This window comes from Cricetulus griseus, chromosome 7, assembly GCF_003668045.3.
Source record: "Cricetulus griseus strain 17A/GY chromosome 7, alternate assembly CriGri-PICRH-1.0, whole genome shotgun sequence".
Lineage (NCBI taxonomy): Eukaryota > Metazoa > Chordata > Mammalia > Rodentia > Cricetidae > Cricetulus > Cricetulus griseus.
The window spans coordinates 55,586,967-55,603,299 of record NC_048600.1 but is presented as its reverse complement, the minus strand read 5'-3'; the positions used below and the strand labels follow the sequence as shown (position 1 = coordinate 55,603,299).

Genomic DNA, 16,333 nt, shown 5'->3' with positions numbered 1-16,333 from the left:
GAGCAAATCCAGATGTCACTGGATAGAGCCGTAGCGGCGGCGAACAGGAACAGTCTCTCATTGGCTATCAGCTTAAACTTACAGGCCTCCCGATTGGACGGTGGTACAAATCTAGCGCGCATGCTCCTTGGCCCATTCAGGATTCGTCAGCTAGGTTTAGGCCTTCTGATTCGCTGAGGCGGGGACGGTGGGGTAAATTTGAATTCAGGCGAGCAAGCAGACAGTTGCTGAGGCGTTCGGTGGCCGTCGTCAATCCAGTGGTCACACACAATGTCTTTTCCTAAGGCGCCCCTGAAAAGATTCAATGACCCTTCGGGTGCGTACGGGTGCCGGAGCAGGGTGGGAAGGGGACCTCGCCCCTCCTATCTCAGTCGGCGGGACCCCAGGTTAGGGTTGGGATGGCATTTGTTTTTTTTTGTTGTTGTTGTTCAAAATACATGCAGTAAACACTTGGCGGGTGCTGTGTAGGGATGTGGCTCCGAGTAAAATCGAGCCTTCAAACGCGAAAGTCTACCAACAAGCTGTCAACGCCATGGTGAGGCTAATAGCTGGTTGAAGGGGTTTAGAAATGGCAGGCCTTTCGTACTTGAAGAAGAAAAAAATGTTACTTTCGTTAGAATTTCTCTTTCTTGTTTTGACATTGCATTCGGGTTAAGAAATAACAGCTGCTCCAGAATTCCATTCTCTATAAACAATCCTAAAGTAATATTTAGTGTTTTAGTGACTGAACACTGGAACTTGGTGTGCTGATGGCACCGTAAATGACAGTAGATGATGGTAGTGTCCAAAAAGTTAGGATAAAGGAATTTTTTATGTTTTCAGCATTAAGAAATAGATGTTTCCAGGCCTAGTGGCCTGAGCTGCATAGAAAGACCGTCTGGTACAGTGTTTTCTGTAGCTTGTCACACAGAGCTGAGTTTGAATCCTCATCCCACACCCCAAACAAGTTTGTTTTTCATACCTCTCAACACACCACAAGCTTAAATACTAGAGCAGTAGACCTGATGGATCTGCTCCCTGCAAGCAGTTTTGTCTAATGTGGAGATGAAGTAAATAAATCCTTATGAAAGCCTGGGAAGTTCTTTGGTACAAAAGATAGAAGATGCTATGAGGATTTTTCTAGTCTGATTTTGGGACTGTGCAAAAGCTAGAAACAATATCCCGACTGAGATCTGGAAGGTAAATGAGAATTGGCTGGGAAAAAAAAATTGGAATTGGCCTATGAATTCTAAATGGCTAACTAGAAAATACAGAAGTTGAAAAGCTTCAAGGCTTTATTTAATGTATTAAAAACCCCATACAGAAACACATTATTTCATTAGCTGATTTGATTGTTTTAAGTTAGAAGATGCCAACATGGGTAAGAAAAACATGAAAGAAAAATAATAATCAAACCAGCAATTGGAGCCACTTTGTGCTTAAAGATGAATTGTACCCTTAACAGCAGAGAAGGTTAACTTCATGGAAATCATCTGTTGTCTCTGACTTTTTTTTTTTTTCTTGGTTTTTTTTTTTGGTTTTTTTCAAGACAGGGATTCTCTGTGTAGCTTTGGAGCCTATCCTGGCACTCGCTCTGGAGACCAGGCTGGCCTTGAACTCAAAGAGATCCGCCTGCCTCTGCCTGCAGAATGCTGGGATTAAAGGCATGCGCCACCAACACCCAACTGTCTCTGACTTTTCTTATTTGTTTTTATTTTGTTGTTGTTGTTTGTTTTTGTTTTTGAGACAGGGTCTCTCTGTGTAACAGCTCTGACTGTCCTGGAACTCACTCTGTAGACAGGCTGTCCTGGAACTCAGAGATTCTCCTGCCTCTGCCTCCCAAGTGTTGGGATTAAAGGTGTACACCACCAATGCCTGGTCTCTGACTTTTCTAATAATGGTCTCATAGTCCTAATTTTTTAGAATTTTAACTAGAATGATATTTTATTTTAACTAGAATGATAACAGATTAGAGTTCTAAAAAAAAAAAATTGAGACACACAAGGAGTCAACTGTCTGCCTCATAAGAAAAGCTGATGGAATAATAGACATTTAATATGAAGGAGAAAAAGTCCAAGATAATGAGATAGTTATCTCTAAATACTTGAAGTTCATAATGGATAAAAGGGATTATTTGAAATTCTTGAGAGTTAGTGAAATACATATATATTAATTATAAGCAAGCACATTTCTAAGAGTACATATCTCCTGCTATGATAAGCCTGCTTGGAGCTGAACAGATTTTTATGTTAAGAGATTCAGACACATGTGGGACCAAAATAAAGTGGACATCAAAGAGATGAAATGGATACATTTAAAATTCTCTTCCGACATAGTCGTCCACTTTAGTGGCAGCTGTGTTGTAACTTGGCAGATTTTCATTGTTCAAGCATAAGAAAGCCCTGAACTCTGTTTCTATAAAGCCTACAGTTTATTGTATTTATAAAATGATAAAATTATGAAGTCCGAAATGGGAGAAAGTGTCTCTCACGAAGCTTGGCTTTACTGCACTGACAGGCTCTAATGGATACTACTGGTTTTCACTCCAAATACGGAAAATATGGCTATTCTTCTTTGCTCTCTTCTTCTAAGAGATACTTCTATGGAAAAGCTGGATTCATACTGCCTTGGATTTGGCAAGCAGCCGGGTCTATCACCTGGCCCATCCTTTCAAAGAGGACAAACTGCTAGATAAAGGAAGGTACACTGAAGCTAGGCATCATGCTACATGTGATCTAAGCACCCTGGAAGCTAAAGTAAGAGGCTCATGGATTCAGGATGAGCCTAGAGTATATTGTGACTTCTGGGTGAGCCTGAGTTCCACAGTAGAATGCTGAAGAAAGACTATGAAGCAAAAGCATCATAGTATATTGGAATATCGTGGGAAATACAAGTTTTCTGGAACAATTTATATTAATTCATGGACAATGACTGAAAACACACTCAGCCAGTTAGTATTTGTTTGGGGGGGGGGAGCAGAGTGGGAGGGGTTTATTTGGCTTCCAGGTTACAATCTATCCTTAAGGTAAACCAAGGCAGGAAAAGCACAAACGGAGGCATTCTGCTTATTGGCTTGCTTTCCATGGCATGCTCTGTTACACAGCCCAGGACCACTTGTCCAGGGGTAGAATACCCACAGGAACTTCTGATGAAATTAGTTCCTCCATTGAGATTCCCTCTTCCTGTGTGTTTAACTTAAGATCATAGATACTTATAGGTATTGCTAATATGCTAATAGTAACAAAATAATAACATTAAGTGATACATTGCTATTTTGTGTTTTCTGTAGGTTGTGCTCCATCTCCAGGTGCTTATGATGTTAAAACTTCCGAAGTGTCTAAAGGACCAGTGTCTTTTCAGAAATCACAAAGATTTAAAAACCAAAAAGGTAATGACTCCTTAAACAATGATTATACAGCCTATAGCCTGACATAAGCAATAGTATTGAAATTTTAAGATACTTTTGCACTTCTAGAGTTTCAAAGCCAGAAGTAAAATTAAATATCATTATTTGACATATTTATGAAAGAATCGAGTATATAATGATTTTTTTATAGTTATACTATATGTAACAAGGGAAATTATGTAAAATATTTGCAGATAGGTAGTTTCCCTTTTGATGATTGCTTTTCCTTTCTGTCAGAATAATTGGGACTGCCAAGAAGAGTTGGAGAGTTAGCTCAGTGGTGAAAAATACATACTGCTCAGTTGCCTTCAAGCACTCAAGTACACATACTCCCACACAGACATGGACATACTATTTTTTAAAAATAAATCTTTTTAAAGGAATGTTTTGAGTCTATAACAAATAATTGTGCAAGTAATTATTTGAAATTTAAAACCCAAAGGAAAAAGCTTAACTTGCTTCAAGTACTATCTGTAATGAGAAGTTTGAAAATTTTATTTATGTGGTTAAAACATGCAAATATCAACCATGGTCATATTAATTTATTTTTTCCAGAATCTCAACAAAATCTTAGTGTTGACAAAGATACTACCTTGCTTGCATCATCTAAAAAAGCAAAGACTTTGGTGTCAAAGGTGAGAAACATTTATAAGACTATTGATATATTCCTTATGTCATTGATTACATACTTCCAAGGTACTGTATTTGATTAAAATGGCTAAGTGTGTAAATCAAATTTATGTAAGTTGGGGCTTACATAGAGAGTTAGCTCAATAGGAACACGTACTGCTCTTCAGAGGACCAGAGTTCAGGTCCCCACCCCTGGAACTGGAGTTACGGGGGATCTGATAACTTCTCAGGCCTCCTAGGGCACTCACGGTCACATGCATATACACATGGATATATATCTAAATAAGAGTAAATCTTTTTATACCTATCATTAAAGTAAGTATTAGCAGAACTCTAGCAGGTTTTATACCTCTGCCTGATTTATTAGTAAGTCACTTTGAATGGGCTCCTAGCTCATTATTACAAAGGCATTTCTGTATAGAGATAAATCTGGTAATTACTTTTTAAGCCTTTACAAATATGTCATGCTTTGATTTGTTTCCATCATCTCAGTTTATTTTATTTATTTGTTGTTTGTTTGTTGTTTGTTTGTCTGCCTGTTTGTGGGAAGGATAAATATAGGTAAAGAAAAGAGGAAAAATGAAAATTTCAGTGACCAAAAGGGGGTTGTTACTCAAATTGTTGAACAGTAGATTAAATTCTTCCTAATGGCTATGTAGCATACCAGCACTGAGTAGCAGAATCAGGAGGATTAGGAGTTCAAGAATTCAAGACCAACATTGGCAACACAGAGAGTTTAGGGCTAGCCAGTATTACCTGAGACCCTGTCTCAGAAAGTCTCAAAAAACAAAAAAACCTAAATAAACTCCTAAGAGCTTTATAATATTGTTTAAGCAAGACCCTACTGTTTTTCATTAGTTCCTAAGAATGTCACTTTGTTTAGGAGTTGTACAAATTACTGATACACTGTTGATTTATTTAGCAGTTACTAAGGTCTCTTAGTCTGTAAAATAGGGCTGTGCCATCCATTGTGGAAGTGAATAACATATATGGCTACTGAGTACTTGAAATGTGACAAGTGCTAATGAAAAACTATGTTTTGTTTTTAAAACTGGGGTGGAGGACACTCCCCTCACCCCCAGCTCACTTGTTTTTATGCATCTTGGTAAAATTTAGAGTTATCTGAAAGGAGACAACCTCCATAAGATTGGCCATTAGGAAGCCTTTTGATTCAAGGCCAAGGTATATTACATAGTGAATTGTTAACTCAAAAGACTAAGAATTAGGGGATAGAGAAGTGGCTCAGTGGCTGCTCTTTCAGGGGACTTTGGTTCAATTCCTAGTACCCACTTGGCTATTCACAACAGTATATATAACTCCAGTTTCAAGGGATTCAGTACCCCTTTCTGACCTCTGTAGGCACCAGGCATGTACATGGTCTGAACACATATATTCAGGCAAAATACCCACACACGTGAATTCTTTATTAATTTGGAAAAGGACCCAAAATAAATAATTAAATATCAGAGTGGACTGTGATATTTGCCGCATGTAAGTTCATAATTGTTTTTGACTTTTAAACAGAAGGAGCCTCAGAAGAATGATAAAGATTTGAAGAGATTAGAAAAAGAGGTAAGCCATACTTTTAGCTTATTGAGGAATAAATGCTCTGTAATAGAAAGAATTGCATAGATTTGCAGACCAAGATACTATAGCAATTTGAGCAGTTCTGCAGTGAGGTAAACATGGCATTTGTGTAGCTTAGTCACTGGTCTCTCATTAATTTAATACTGACTGTCTTTATTGAGAATCCATGGCAATGAGGATGTGGTGATTGATACACAAGTAATAACTGAGGTCGTGACATTGCTGATGAGTGAGTGGCACTGCCAAGATTATTTGCATCTGATTTTGGGTTGGCAAATTTTTACCCATACTTTTTTCTATTTTTGCATAGGTGTGTGGTATACATACGTATATGTGTGTTTGTTCACCTGTGCATAGATATGGTAGCCAGTGCTGTCTTAGGTTGCTCTCAACCTTCAGTGTTGAGGCAGAGTTTCACAGAACCTGATCTTGCCATTTCAGTTAGTCTGCTCAGCTAGCTCGTTCCAGATATCTGTTTCTACTTGAAACCCTGGGCCACAACTGTCATCTGCATGGATCTTGGGCTCCAAACTCCAACCCTCATGCTTGAGTGGCTAGCCCTTTACCTACTAATTTGTTTCCCTAGCCCTCCCCAAACATTTTCAATGTACTGCTTCTTTGTTTCTGCTTACTATTGACAAATACTAGCTTCTTTGTTTTGCTTTTTTTTTGTTTAAGTCTAGACAGAAAATCATATGGCTCCATGTTTCCTGTTAGATTCTACTGAGGTCTCTGCTTTCTTGAAATAAGAAACATATAACACTTCAAACTACAATTTAAATTTGTATAATTAGCACCAGAGAAAACAAAAATTCTGAACAACATTTAAGTGACTAAATAGCTCGAATTTGTTGTTGTTTTTTCTTTTTTTTGTTTGGATTTTTTGAGACAGGGTTTCTCTGGGTAGCTTTGGGGTCTGTCCTGGAACTTGCTTTGTAGACCAGGCTGGCCTTGAACTCACAGAGATCCACCTGCCTCTGCTTTCCCAGTGCTGGGATTAAAGGCCTGCACCACCACTGCCTGGCAATAGCCAGCTATCTTATTCTTGTAAGTTTGTGGCAATTAAAAATCATTGTGTTTTGTTGGTGGATTTGTTGTGTGTGTATGTGTTTGAGACAGGATCTTAGTATGTAGCTCTAATTGGTCTGGAACTCACTACGTAGACCTGCCTGGCCTGAAAATCACAGAAATTACCTGCTTCTGCCTTTCAAATACTAATTATAGCCAGGTCTTGGTGGTGCACACCTTTAATCCCAGTACTTGGGAGGCAGAGGCAGGCAGATCTCTGTGAGTTCGAGGCCAGCCTGGTCCACAGAACGAGTTCCGGGACAGGCTCCAAAGCCACAGAGAAACCCTGTCTCGAAAAACCAAAAAAAAAAAAAAAAAAAAAAAAAAAAAATACTAATCTAATCATTCTGTATTTATAATGCGTATCTTTAAAGTGCATCATAAGGTAAACATACTTATTGAAATAGCAAGTAAAATAAGAATGTCTGAGCACCATATCAAGTCGTAAGTTTCCTAGAAGGTTTGAGGCTTCTGGTACCAATAGGATCAATCATGTATTTATCCTCTCGTTTTCTTCCAGATTCGTGTTCTTTTGCAGGAGAGAGGTGCTCAGGACAAACGGATCCAGGATATGGAATCTGAGTTGGAGAAGACAGAAGCAAAACTAAATGTAGCAGTCAGAGAGAAAACATCTCTTTCTGCAAGTAATGCTTCACTGGAAAAAAGGCTTATTGAACTATCCAGAGCCAATGAACTACTAAAGTCTAAGGTAGTTGAACCTCATGATATCATCAAAATTGAATGGTGTTTACCTTCACATTCAAGTTAGCAAGTTACAAATGGAGCTGAGGCTGTTTATTCACTTACACTATAGGTGTAGGAGTTCTTGATTTCACTGGTCCCAGTCACACAAACTAGAATGGTGGTTTGACATGTTAAGTACTCTTCTATGTCAAGAAGGCAAGTAAGGTTTTGAATAGAATGTAGTGGACTTCTGTAAACCATTATTCCTGCTGGGACTATTAAATTAACTACTTTAAATATTAGCCTACTTCTGTAGGATTGTTTTTACCTATTTTTTTATTATAGGGCTTAGAAATAATTAATGGAATGAATCTACTCAACACATAAATTGTGTTTATAAGTAAATAATATACTAATAGATCCTAAGGAATGTAGTAACCACTGGCAGAAATAGATGGAAGAGGCAAGTCACTGTTCAATTGAATTTATCATTTATTCAGGGCCTGTGACAGGCTCTGCTCTTTATATAAGGAGTAAAATATGTAGTAGAGCCCAAGGGAGATTCTGAACTGGATGGCCTGGACTAGACCCCACATCCTGTATGCTAATTCTGTTTTCTCCTTGATTTCCTGGTTTACTTTTGAAACAGTCTAAGTCGATGGTTCTCAACTTTCCTCATGCATACAGTCAGTACTTGCTGTGGTCAAAGCTGTTTTCTCTGCCAAAGTACATTGCACACAATTAATAGCTCCATTGACAGGCATATTAATCAGTATTACTTATAAGTAATTTTTTTTGAGACAAGGCCTTATGAAGCCCAAGGTGACCTTGAACTCTTGATCATCTTGCCTCTATCAAGTGCTGAGATTGAAGGTATCTGATACCATACCCAGACTTAAGTAACTACGCATATGGCTTGGCAGAAAATATTTCTGGATTTTTATGTTTGTTGTAGTTTTCTGAAGATGGTCACCAAAAGAGCATGAGAACTCTAAGCCTGGAGCTGATGAAACTTAGAAACAAAAGAGAAGCAAAGATGAGGGTGAGTACTGCCTTTGGTGTGTCTACTGTCTCTTGACTCTGGGGACCCAAGAACTTCTCATTTCCTAAAGTAGTTATCTCTGTTGTGCAGAGTATGCTGGCTAAACATGAAGGCATGGAGCTGAAGCTGCAGGCCACTCAGAGGGACCTTGTAGAGTCACAGGGGAAAATAGTCCAACTAGAGGGAAAACTGTAAGTGGTAAAAAGGAAAAAGATTGTTAAGTGTGATGATTCCTTAACTTTTTTCCTTAACTGTTTTATCAAGCTATTCATATTAATGGAGTTCTGTAGTGTTTTAATGTAAACATACATTGTTTAATGAGGAAATCAAATTAAATATAAGAATCTCATTTCCTTAAAGTGAAAAATCCTAGTTTTTTTTGAGTCATACCCAACTCAATCTGTAGTCATCTTACTGTAGCATACCAACTTCTTCCTCCTCTCTGTATTAGAACTCACTGACCAAACATTCCTCTTGACCAACCATTGCCATGCTGGCCTTTCCCTTTTTTTTCCAAGTTTCAGTAACTGTGTTCTACCCTACACTTCTACGATAATCAATTCATAAGTCCACTATTTTGTAAAACATGTGCTATTTGTCTCTGTGCCTCGCTTGTTCCACTTGGCATAATGAACTCTAGTTCCATCCATGATGATGTAACAAATGAAAGGATTTTCCTTTCTTTACATGCTTAAGTACTTTTCTATAGTATGTCTTTGGATCCATTCATCTCTTGAATAGGTGTCCATGGCTTCTCTGTCATGGCTGTGTGAATACTGCTGAGGCTAGCATGGGAATGTAGCCATTACTTGCACATGGCGATTTTGTTTCCATAAATATGATTGTTGATCTTATGCTAGTTTATTTTCAGCTTTGTTTTCTTTTATGAAAAACCTATATTCTGTTTTCCATTTTCAAAGTTTATTTATTTATCTTTATGTGTTTGAGTACTCTGCCTGTATGTATGTATTTGCACTACATGCATGCCTGGTATATGGATCAAGAGAGGAAATTGGATCCCCAGCAACTGTGTTTACAGATGGTGGTTGTGATCCAACATGTAGACTCTGGGAATTGAACTCAGGACCTTTGGAAGGGCAGCCAGTGCTCTTAACTGCTGAGCCATCTCTCCAGTTCCATGTAATAATCACTCTTGCATTGCTGCTTTTGCTCAAAGTGTCTTGATTGTATGGTCTTACATTTTCATACAAATTGTAGATTTATTTCTTTGTTTGTGAAGAATGTCTTTGCTATCTTGATAGAGGTTGCACTGAATCTGTGGGTTACTTTACATGATAATAATATTAATTCTTCCCATCTGTAAATATGAAGAATTACTTAAAGCCTTTAAATTTTTATATCATCATTTTATAATTTTTATCATAGAAAATGATCACCTCTGTTGTGGTTTGAACAACACATGGTTGTACACAAGCTCATATTTTGAACTGGATCCCAGTTAGTCATGCTATCTGGAGGCTGTGGAAACTTGAGGAGGTTGGGTAGGGCTAGAGAAAGTAGGACTCTGGGGCTGTGTCCTTGGAAAGTTTAAAGCAAAACAAAAACATTGGAAGGGGTCAATGAAAAATGCAGCATTTTTGAGGTGGAGGCAAGAGCATTAGGTCAAAATCAAGCATGCCTACAGAGTTAAGCTTTCTTCAGCTCCATTTTGTTTATTTCTGCTCTTTTATTGTTTCCTTTTATTAATTTAATGCTATAGTAGGATGTTAAACAGTTTTTTTTTTTTTTTTTTTTGCCTTTCTCTGAAAGCTGTATTTGATACTACTGTTTCCTCAACACTTTCTTCATTGCCTTCTTTAAACTTTTGGGGGGTGGAAACAGTTTTGAGACAAGGTTTCTCTGTGTAGCCTTGGCTATCCTGGAAGTTATTTTGTAGACCAAGCTGGCTTTGAACTCAGAGATCTGCCTGCCTCTGCCTCCTGAGTGCTGGGATTAAAGACGTATGCCACCACCTCCTGGCTTTTCCTTTTTTTGTTTTATTTTAAATATTTATTTATTATTATGAATACAATGTTCTGCCTCCATTTATCCCTGCAGGCCAGAAGAGGGCACCAGATCTCATTATAGATGGTTGTGAGCCACCATGTGGTTTCTGGGAATTGAACTCAGGACCTCTGGGAGAGCAACCAATACTTTTAACCTCTGAGCCATCTCTCCAGCTCTCTTCCTTAACCTCTTAAGTGACAGTTAAATCATAATCATTCTCTAACATTACAAATGTTATTCCCTTCGATTGCTTTTGTGCATTTTTTTGTTTTGTTTTTTTTTTTTTGTGTGTGTGTGTGTGTGTGTGTGTGTGTGTGTGTGTGTGTGTGTTTCGAGACAGAATTTCTCTGTGTAGCTTTGGAGCCTATCCTGGCACTCACTCTAGAGACCAGGCTGGCCTCACAGAGATCTGCCTGCCTCTGCCTCCCGAGTGCTGGGATTAAAGGCGTGTGCCAGCAATGCCCAGCTTGCTTTTGTGCATCTTCAGTTTTGATGAACAGGAAGATCTTGCCATCTTTCTTCTAGCATCATTGTATTGAGGTAGTTGTCTAACCAAAATTGAAACACAGGTATAGGAAGTTAGAATTAATGTCTAATTATAACTTTTCAAAAATATTACTAAGCTATAACTACCATACTATAATGTAGAGATCATAATTTTTCATTTCAACAACTTCATAGCCATATACACTTGTGGAAACATTAACCAAACTGAAAACATTTCCACCCCTTGGAATGCTATCTCTCTAATCTTGTAATGTTCCCCATCTCCCATATTGTTTTCTGTCTTTTATAAATTGGTCTTTAGAGAAAGTTTATCACTACTTAAAGTAGAAGATTTGTTCATCATAATTCGTATATACTGTCATGTGTATTGTAATTTTTTCATTTTCATTGCTTAGTTTAATTTTACTATATGACTATTTTCCAATTTATTACTGTTCTTGATTACTTGAGCTGTTTTTAGTTTTTAACTATTGGATAAGGCATCTATGAACATGCTGTATGTCTTCATAAATGTGTTTTTATATCTCTTTAGTAAGCATATAGGAGTGGGAATCTCAGACTAGAATAATGCATATTAAGCACCTTTTCAAGCTCAGAGTTAAGGGCTAGGAGAAGATAGCTCAATGAACAAAATAACTGCTGCACAAAACAGAGGACCTGAGTACTCACAAAATCCCTGGTACCCACCTAAAATGTTGGGCCTGGGGCTGTGTCTAGTTTCAACACTGGTGAGTAGAGACAGCCAGGAGCTAACTGCCTGTGAGTCAGTCTTCTGAAACTATGAGCTCCACATTGAGAGACCCTGTCTCTGAAAATAAGGTCAAGTGTAACAGAGGAGACCACCTGATGTTAAGTTTCAGCCTCCACACTCACATCGTTGTGTGTACCTGCATATGTAAACATATCTCACACACATCACATACCATACACAGACTCACATGTACATACAACATATGCACAGAGAGCTGTGCTGCTTTATAACTCTGCAGCCAAGTGTGGTCTTTGGAGTTGTTCTGTATTCATAGTGTTGGATATTGCTGGTCTATTTCAGCCTTTCTTCTTCTTTTTTTTTTTTTTTTTTTTTGTATTTTGTTTTTTGTTTTGTTTTGTGAGACAGGGTTTCCCTGTGTAGCTTTGAAGCCTGTCTTGGAACTAGCTCTTGTAGACCAGACTGGTCTCGAACTCACAGAGTTCTACCTGCCTCTGCCTCGAAAGCGCTGGGATTAAAGGTGTGTTCCACCACCGCCTGACCTATCTCAGCCTTTCTAATGGTGCCATATGCTAATTTGTCAGTTGTCTTTGTTGTTCTGTTTGAAACAAGGTCCTGTGTCTCATGTAGCCCAAGAAGTCTTTAGAGTCCTATTACGGGATTCCTGTCTGGGTCCCATCACCCCTTTAGCCCTCAAAATAACTCTATTAGTTACAATATTGTTGGCCAATGTCTAGCTAGATCTTCTTATTAGCTAACTCTGTCTTGAGTATTAACCCATAACTAGTAGTATATATATTTCTCAAGGTCTTATGGAGAACGCCAGAGTCATGAATTCTTTCTCCTGGTATTATGTGGTGACCACCTACTACATTTCCCAGAATCCTCCTTTTCTAGTCCCGCCTATCTTACTTCCCTATTGGCCTACAGTGTTAACCAATATGAGAGACATGCACAGAAGGACTAGCCTCATTATCTCCTCTTTTCTGTCTAAATAAAAAGAAAGGTTTTAACTTTAACATAGTCAGATTATATATAAGAAAACATTTATCAAGTAAGAACTATAGTTACAATATTTAGTCCACTAACTTGTAGCAAGATTTAAAGAAAATATTCTATCACGTATCCTATCATTGTTAGTCTAAAGTCTTATATGTAACTTGACTATCTGTCTTCAACTCCATCAAAGAAGGATAATATATAAACTCTAGAATTGGCGGAGACAATCTTGTTTTAGCAGTCACTTTCCTGTGGATCCTGTATGTCTATTTTATGTATAACAGCATAAAGTCAAACAATCTAGACAAGAGCAGTTTCTTGCCCAAATGGCTAATCTTGCCATATTGGAAGAAAACTCTATAACAAGTTTCTTCAATGTCTATTTTCCCTTCTGACACAGTTGGTATTGTCAGGAGCAGTTGTCTCATTGTTGAGAAAAACCCTAAACCATTTTAAATGCCATATTCTGTAGGTCTTTGAAAGGTTTGAAGACTATCCATTTCAAATATATCTCTGTATATCTTGAAAACCTAACTAACTATAAGTTTTGACTATTATAGGTAACTATCGATAGGCTGTACTTAATTATACATTACATTTTTAAATGCGCTATACAAACAAAATACCGAAACAAGAGGATACGTATACATATAACAAAATTGATCTTAAATTTGTATCAATAAATGAAAATCCATTCAAAGACAAGGTATTAATTTCTATGTCATAATCCCCTTTTACCTTTAAAAAGAGATCGGTTGTGATCATTAACCATTTATAGCCAACCCCATTTAAATGAAAACAAAATTTATAAACAATATTTGGGGATTTGTTCATTCCAAACTGCTTCCTGCTTGTTGGGGGTGCCGTCCATACCATGGGGATCATGACAAAACATAGAAACCTGGCCAGGTCTTGTTTTTGTAGTCTGTAAGGCTGTATCCTCTCAGCTGTTTTAGATGTTGGATCATCTGGGCCATTGTTTTAGGGGGTGTTGCTTCATCAAACCATTTTAGTCTGGAAGGAATCCATAGCTTTACATTTTCTGTGGAAACACAAGACATACACAGAAGGACTTTCCAGATCCTCCTGCCTCAGCCTCCCAGACAGCTAGGATTTATAGGCCTGCACCATATGACCTGGCAATCATATAAGTAATCAAATACTGTACAGCTTGGGATGGAATCCTCTTAGGACACAGAATGTGATTTGGATTGGTACAAAAACTAGGTTCTAATTTATACTGTGGTTCTTTTGTCAGCATGTTTGGAATGCTTTTTCATGTAAATAAAAATCTAGTCACCTGTGTTAATCTAAGTTATTAACCTGAAAAATCTTACAGGTAAGAATTTATCGTCTGGAGTTACCTTATCTGACATAACAGTATTTAGTATCTAGCATGGTTATTAAATAAATGAACCATATGTATTTACTTCTTTTTTTTTTTCAGTGTTTCCCTGGAGAAAGAACAGATTGATGAAAAATCTGAAACAGAAAAACTCTTAGAATACATTGAAGAAATTAGGTAATGTAAATAATAGTTTTAAACTTAACTTCCAGGCTGGAGAGGTTGTTCAGCAGCACTGGCCGCTCTTCCAGAAGGCCCAGATTCAATTCCCAGCTCTCACATGGTGGCTCATAACCATATGTAACTTCCACCCCTAGGGGAATCTTATGTGATGGCCTCTGCTGGTATTGTACACCATGAGGTACACAGGCAGATAAAACACTTACACACATTGAATAAATAAGTAATCGAAATGAAAAGTTAATAAATAAAATGGACCTTACTGGCTGGGGATATAACTTGGTTGGTAAAGCACTTGGCTGGCATTTGGGAAGCCCTGGATTCAGCAACAAAATTCTTTTGCTCATACAAAACAACTGCACCTTATTTTGGTGAACATGTTTTTCCAGTACCTAAAGAGATATTCTCTTCAAAATACTTTTTCATGCAGTTGTGCATCTGATCAAGTAGAAAAATACAAAGTTGATATTGCCCAGTTAGAAGAAGATTTGAAAGAGAAGGATCGTGAGATTTCAAGTCTTCAGCTATCTCTTGAGGAAACCCTCACATTTTCCAAGCAAATAGAAGACCTGACTGTTAAATGTCAGCTGCTTGAAAAGGAAAGAGGTACTGTGCTGTTTATGTTATTTTACTTCAATATGGCTTAGGTACTGTCTGTAAGAAATATACCCCTTAATGGCAACAACATTTTCCATTAAGTGAAGACCAGAAAGTCCATGTGCTATTTGGGAAGTTTTTTGTGCTATAATGTTTGTTTTTATTTCAACACATTATATTCTTAGATTGGAAATAAAAAGATTTATATATTAGGTGATGACTTCTACCCTGGGTAGTGTTAGTGCAAACATCTACCCTGGTTAGTGTTAGTTTGTAATTAGTGCAAACTCAAAGCTAACATATTTGTGTAGCATATATAATAAGGTAATGACTGTACTCTTACCCTGTCTTTGGAAACACTTGCTCTGTATAGTGTGCTAAAGCAGTGGGGTGAAATACTAGGTGAATGGAGCCCCTTAACATTAGTATTTAGTTCTGGAACGTCTCGTGCTTTCCTTTTATAGACGATCTTGTCAACAAGGACAGAGAAAGGGCTGAAAGTCACAGTGCTGAGATACAGATTGTAACAGAGAAGCTTGTTCTAGAAAAACAAGAATATGAAAAACTGCAACAAAAAGAAATGCAAATTGAGTCACTTCTGCAACAAGAGAAGGTAGTTAACTACATTTATTTTTTAACTACTTATTTATATCATAATTTTTCATTTATGTCAGACAACCTCTGTGTGTATATTTTGAACATTTAGTCATAGATACTGGTATACATTTGTATCAAGTATACAAGAGAGATATTTATAATTATCTTTAAAAGAATGTCTAATAGGAAAAAGCAAAACAATTAGAAAAAATAGGTTATATAAAGAACATTTTGCATAATAGTAAGGGGAAAAGGCACACTAAAAAATACAGACAAAACACATGGTTGTGGGATGGAAGTAGATAATTCTAACACAACATCCTGATTGTAAACATGAACAGAGGATCTCCCTATAGTAATCAGTGGAATAAAGCACTTCGTTAACAAGGAATCTAGAAACTAAACCATTTCACTGTGATACTTTGGTAAAGGCTGAATCATAGGAATGTGCATGCACTAATGTGATAAATAGACAATGAAAGGGGTTAATATACATTGAAAGTAGGTTAATATACATTGAAAGTAGGTTAATATACATTGACCTGGAAAGAATTCAACTTTTTTGTTCTTTCTCTCTTTCTTTTTTTGTCTTTCAAGACAGGATTTCTCTTTGTAGACCAGGCTGGCCTCAAACTCACAGAGATTGGCCTGCCTCTGCTTCACAAGTGCTGGGATTAAAGGCATGTGCCACCACCACCCGGCGATTTTAAAATATTTTTAAATACACAGAATATATTGCATAGCTTCTCCAAAGGTATGCATGTATGAAAATATATGGGCAATATGTACTCTAAACCAAAACTTATCTTTGGAAGGGAAAAACAGATTGAGATAGAACTACTGAAAACTGATACTTCACTTAAAATCTAGAATTTTTTTCTTGATAATGTTTTACAGAACTTTGAAATGTGTATCCTATAACTTAAATATTTTATGTAACAGTGAGATCATAGTATGCTTTTTATCATATCTAAATAGAGCAGATTGAAGTATATA

The 16,333-nt window shown here is 37.3% G+C and overlaps 1 protein-coding gene across 3 annotated transcripts in view; it reads left to right on the top strand.

The window, feature by feature from the left end:
* The first annotated feature begins 163 nt into the window (after window positions 1-163).
* The window catches only part of Hmmr (hyaluronan mediated motility receptor), a 30,169-nt gene continuing 13,999 nt past the window's right edge, over window positions 164-16,333 (top strand). The window contains exons 1-10 of one of the 3 annotated variants that reach the window (XM_035447570.1): window positions 164-316; window positions 3,269-3,367; window positions 3,941-4,020; window positions 5,540-5,587; window positions 7,191-7,379; window positions 8,310-8,396; window positions 8,487-8,587; window positions 14,066-14,140; window positions 14,574-14,749; window positions 15,205-15,353. In XM_035447570.1, the coding sequence (XP_035303461.1) occupies window positions 271-316; window positions 3,269-3,367; window positions 3,941-4,020; window positions 5,540-5,587; window positions 7,191-7,379; window positions 8,310-8,396; window positions 8,487-8,587; window positions 14,066-14,140; window positions 14,574-14,749; window positions 15,205-15,353 (1,050 nt within the window). In that variant the 5' untranslated portion in view covers window positions 164-270. Of the gene's footprint in view, window positions 387-3,268; window positions 3,368-3,940; window positions 4,021-5,539; window positions 5,588-7,190; window positions 7,380-8,309; window positions 8,397-8,486; window positions 8,588-14,065; window positions 14,141-14,573; window positions 14,750-15,204; window positions 15,354-16,333 lie in introns of all 3 variants that reach the window. The other 2 variants (XM_035447569.1, XM_035447571.1) reach the window with 2 other exon arrangements.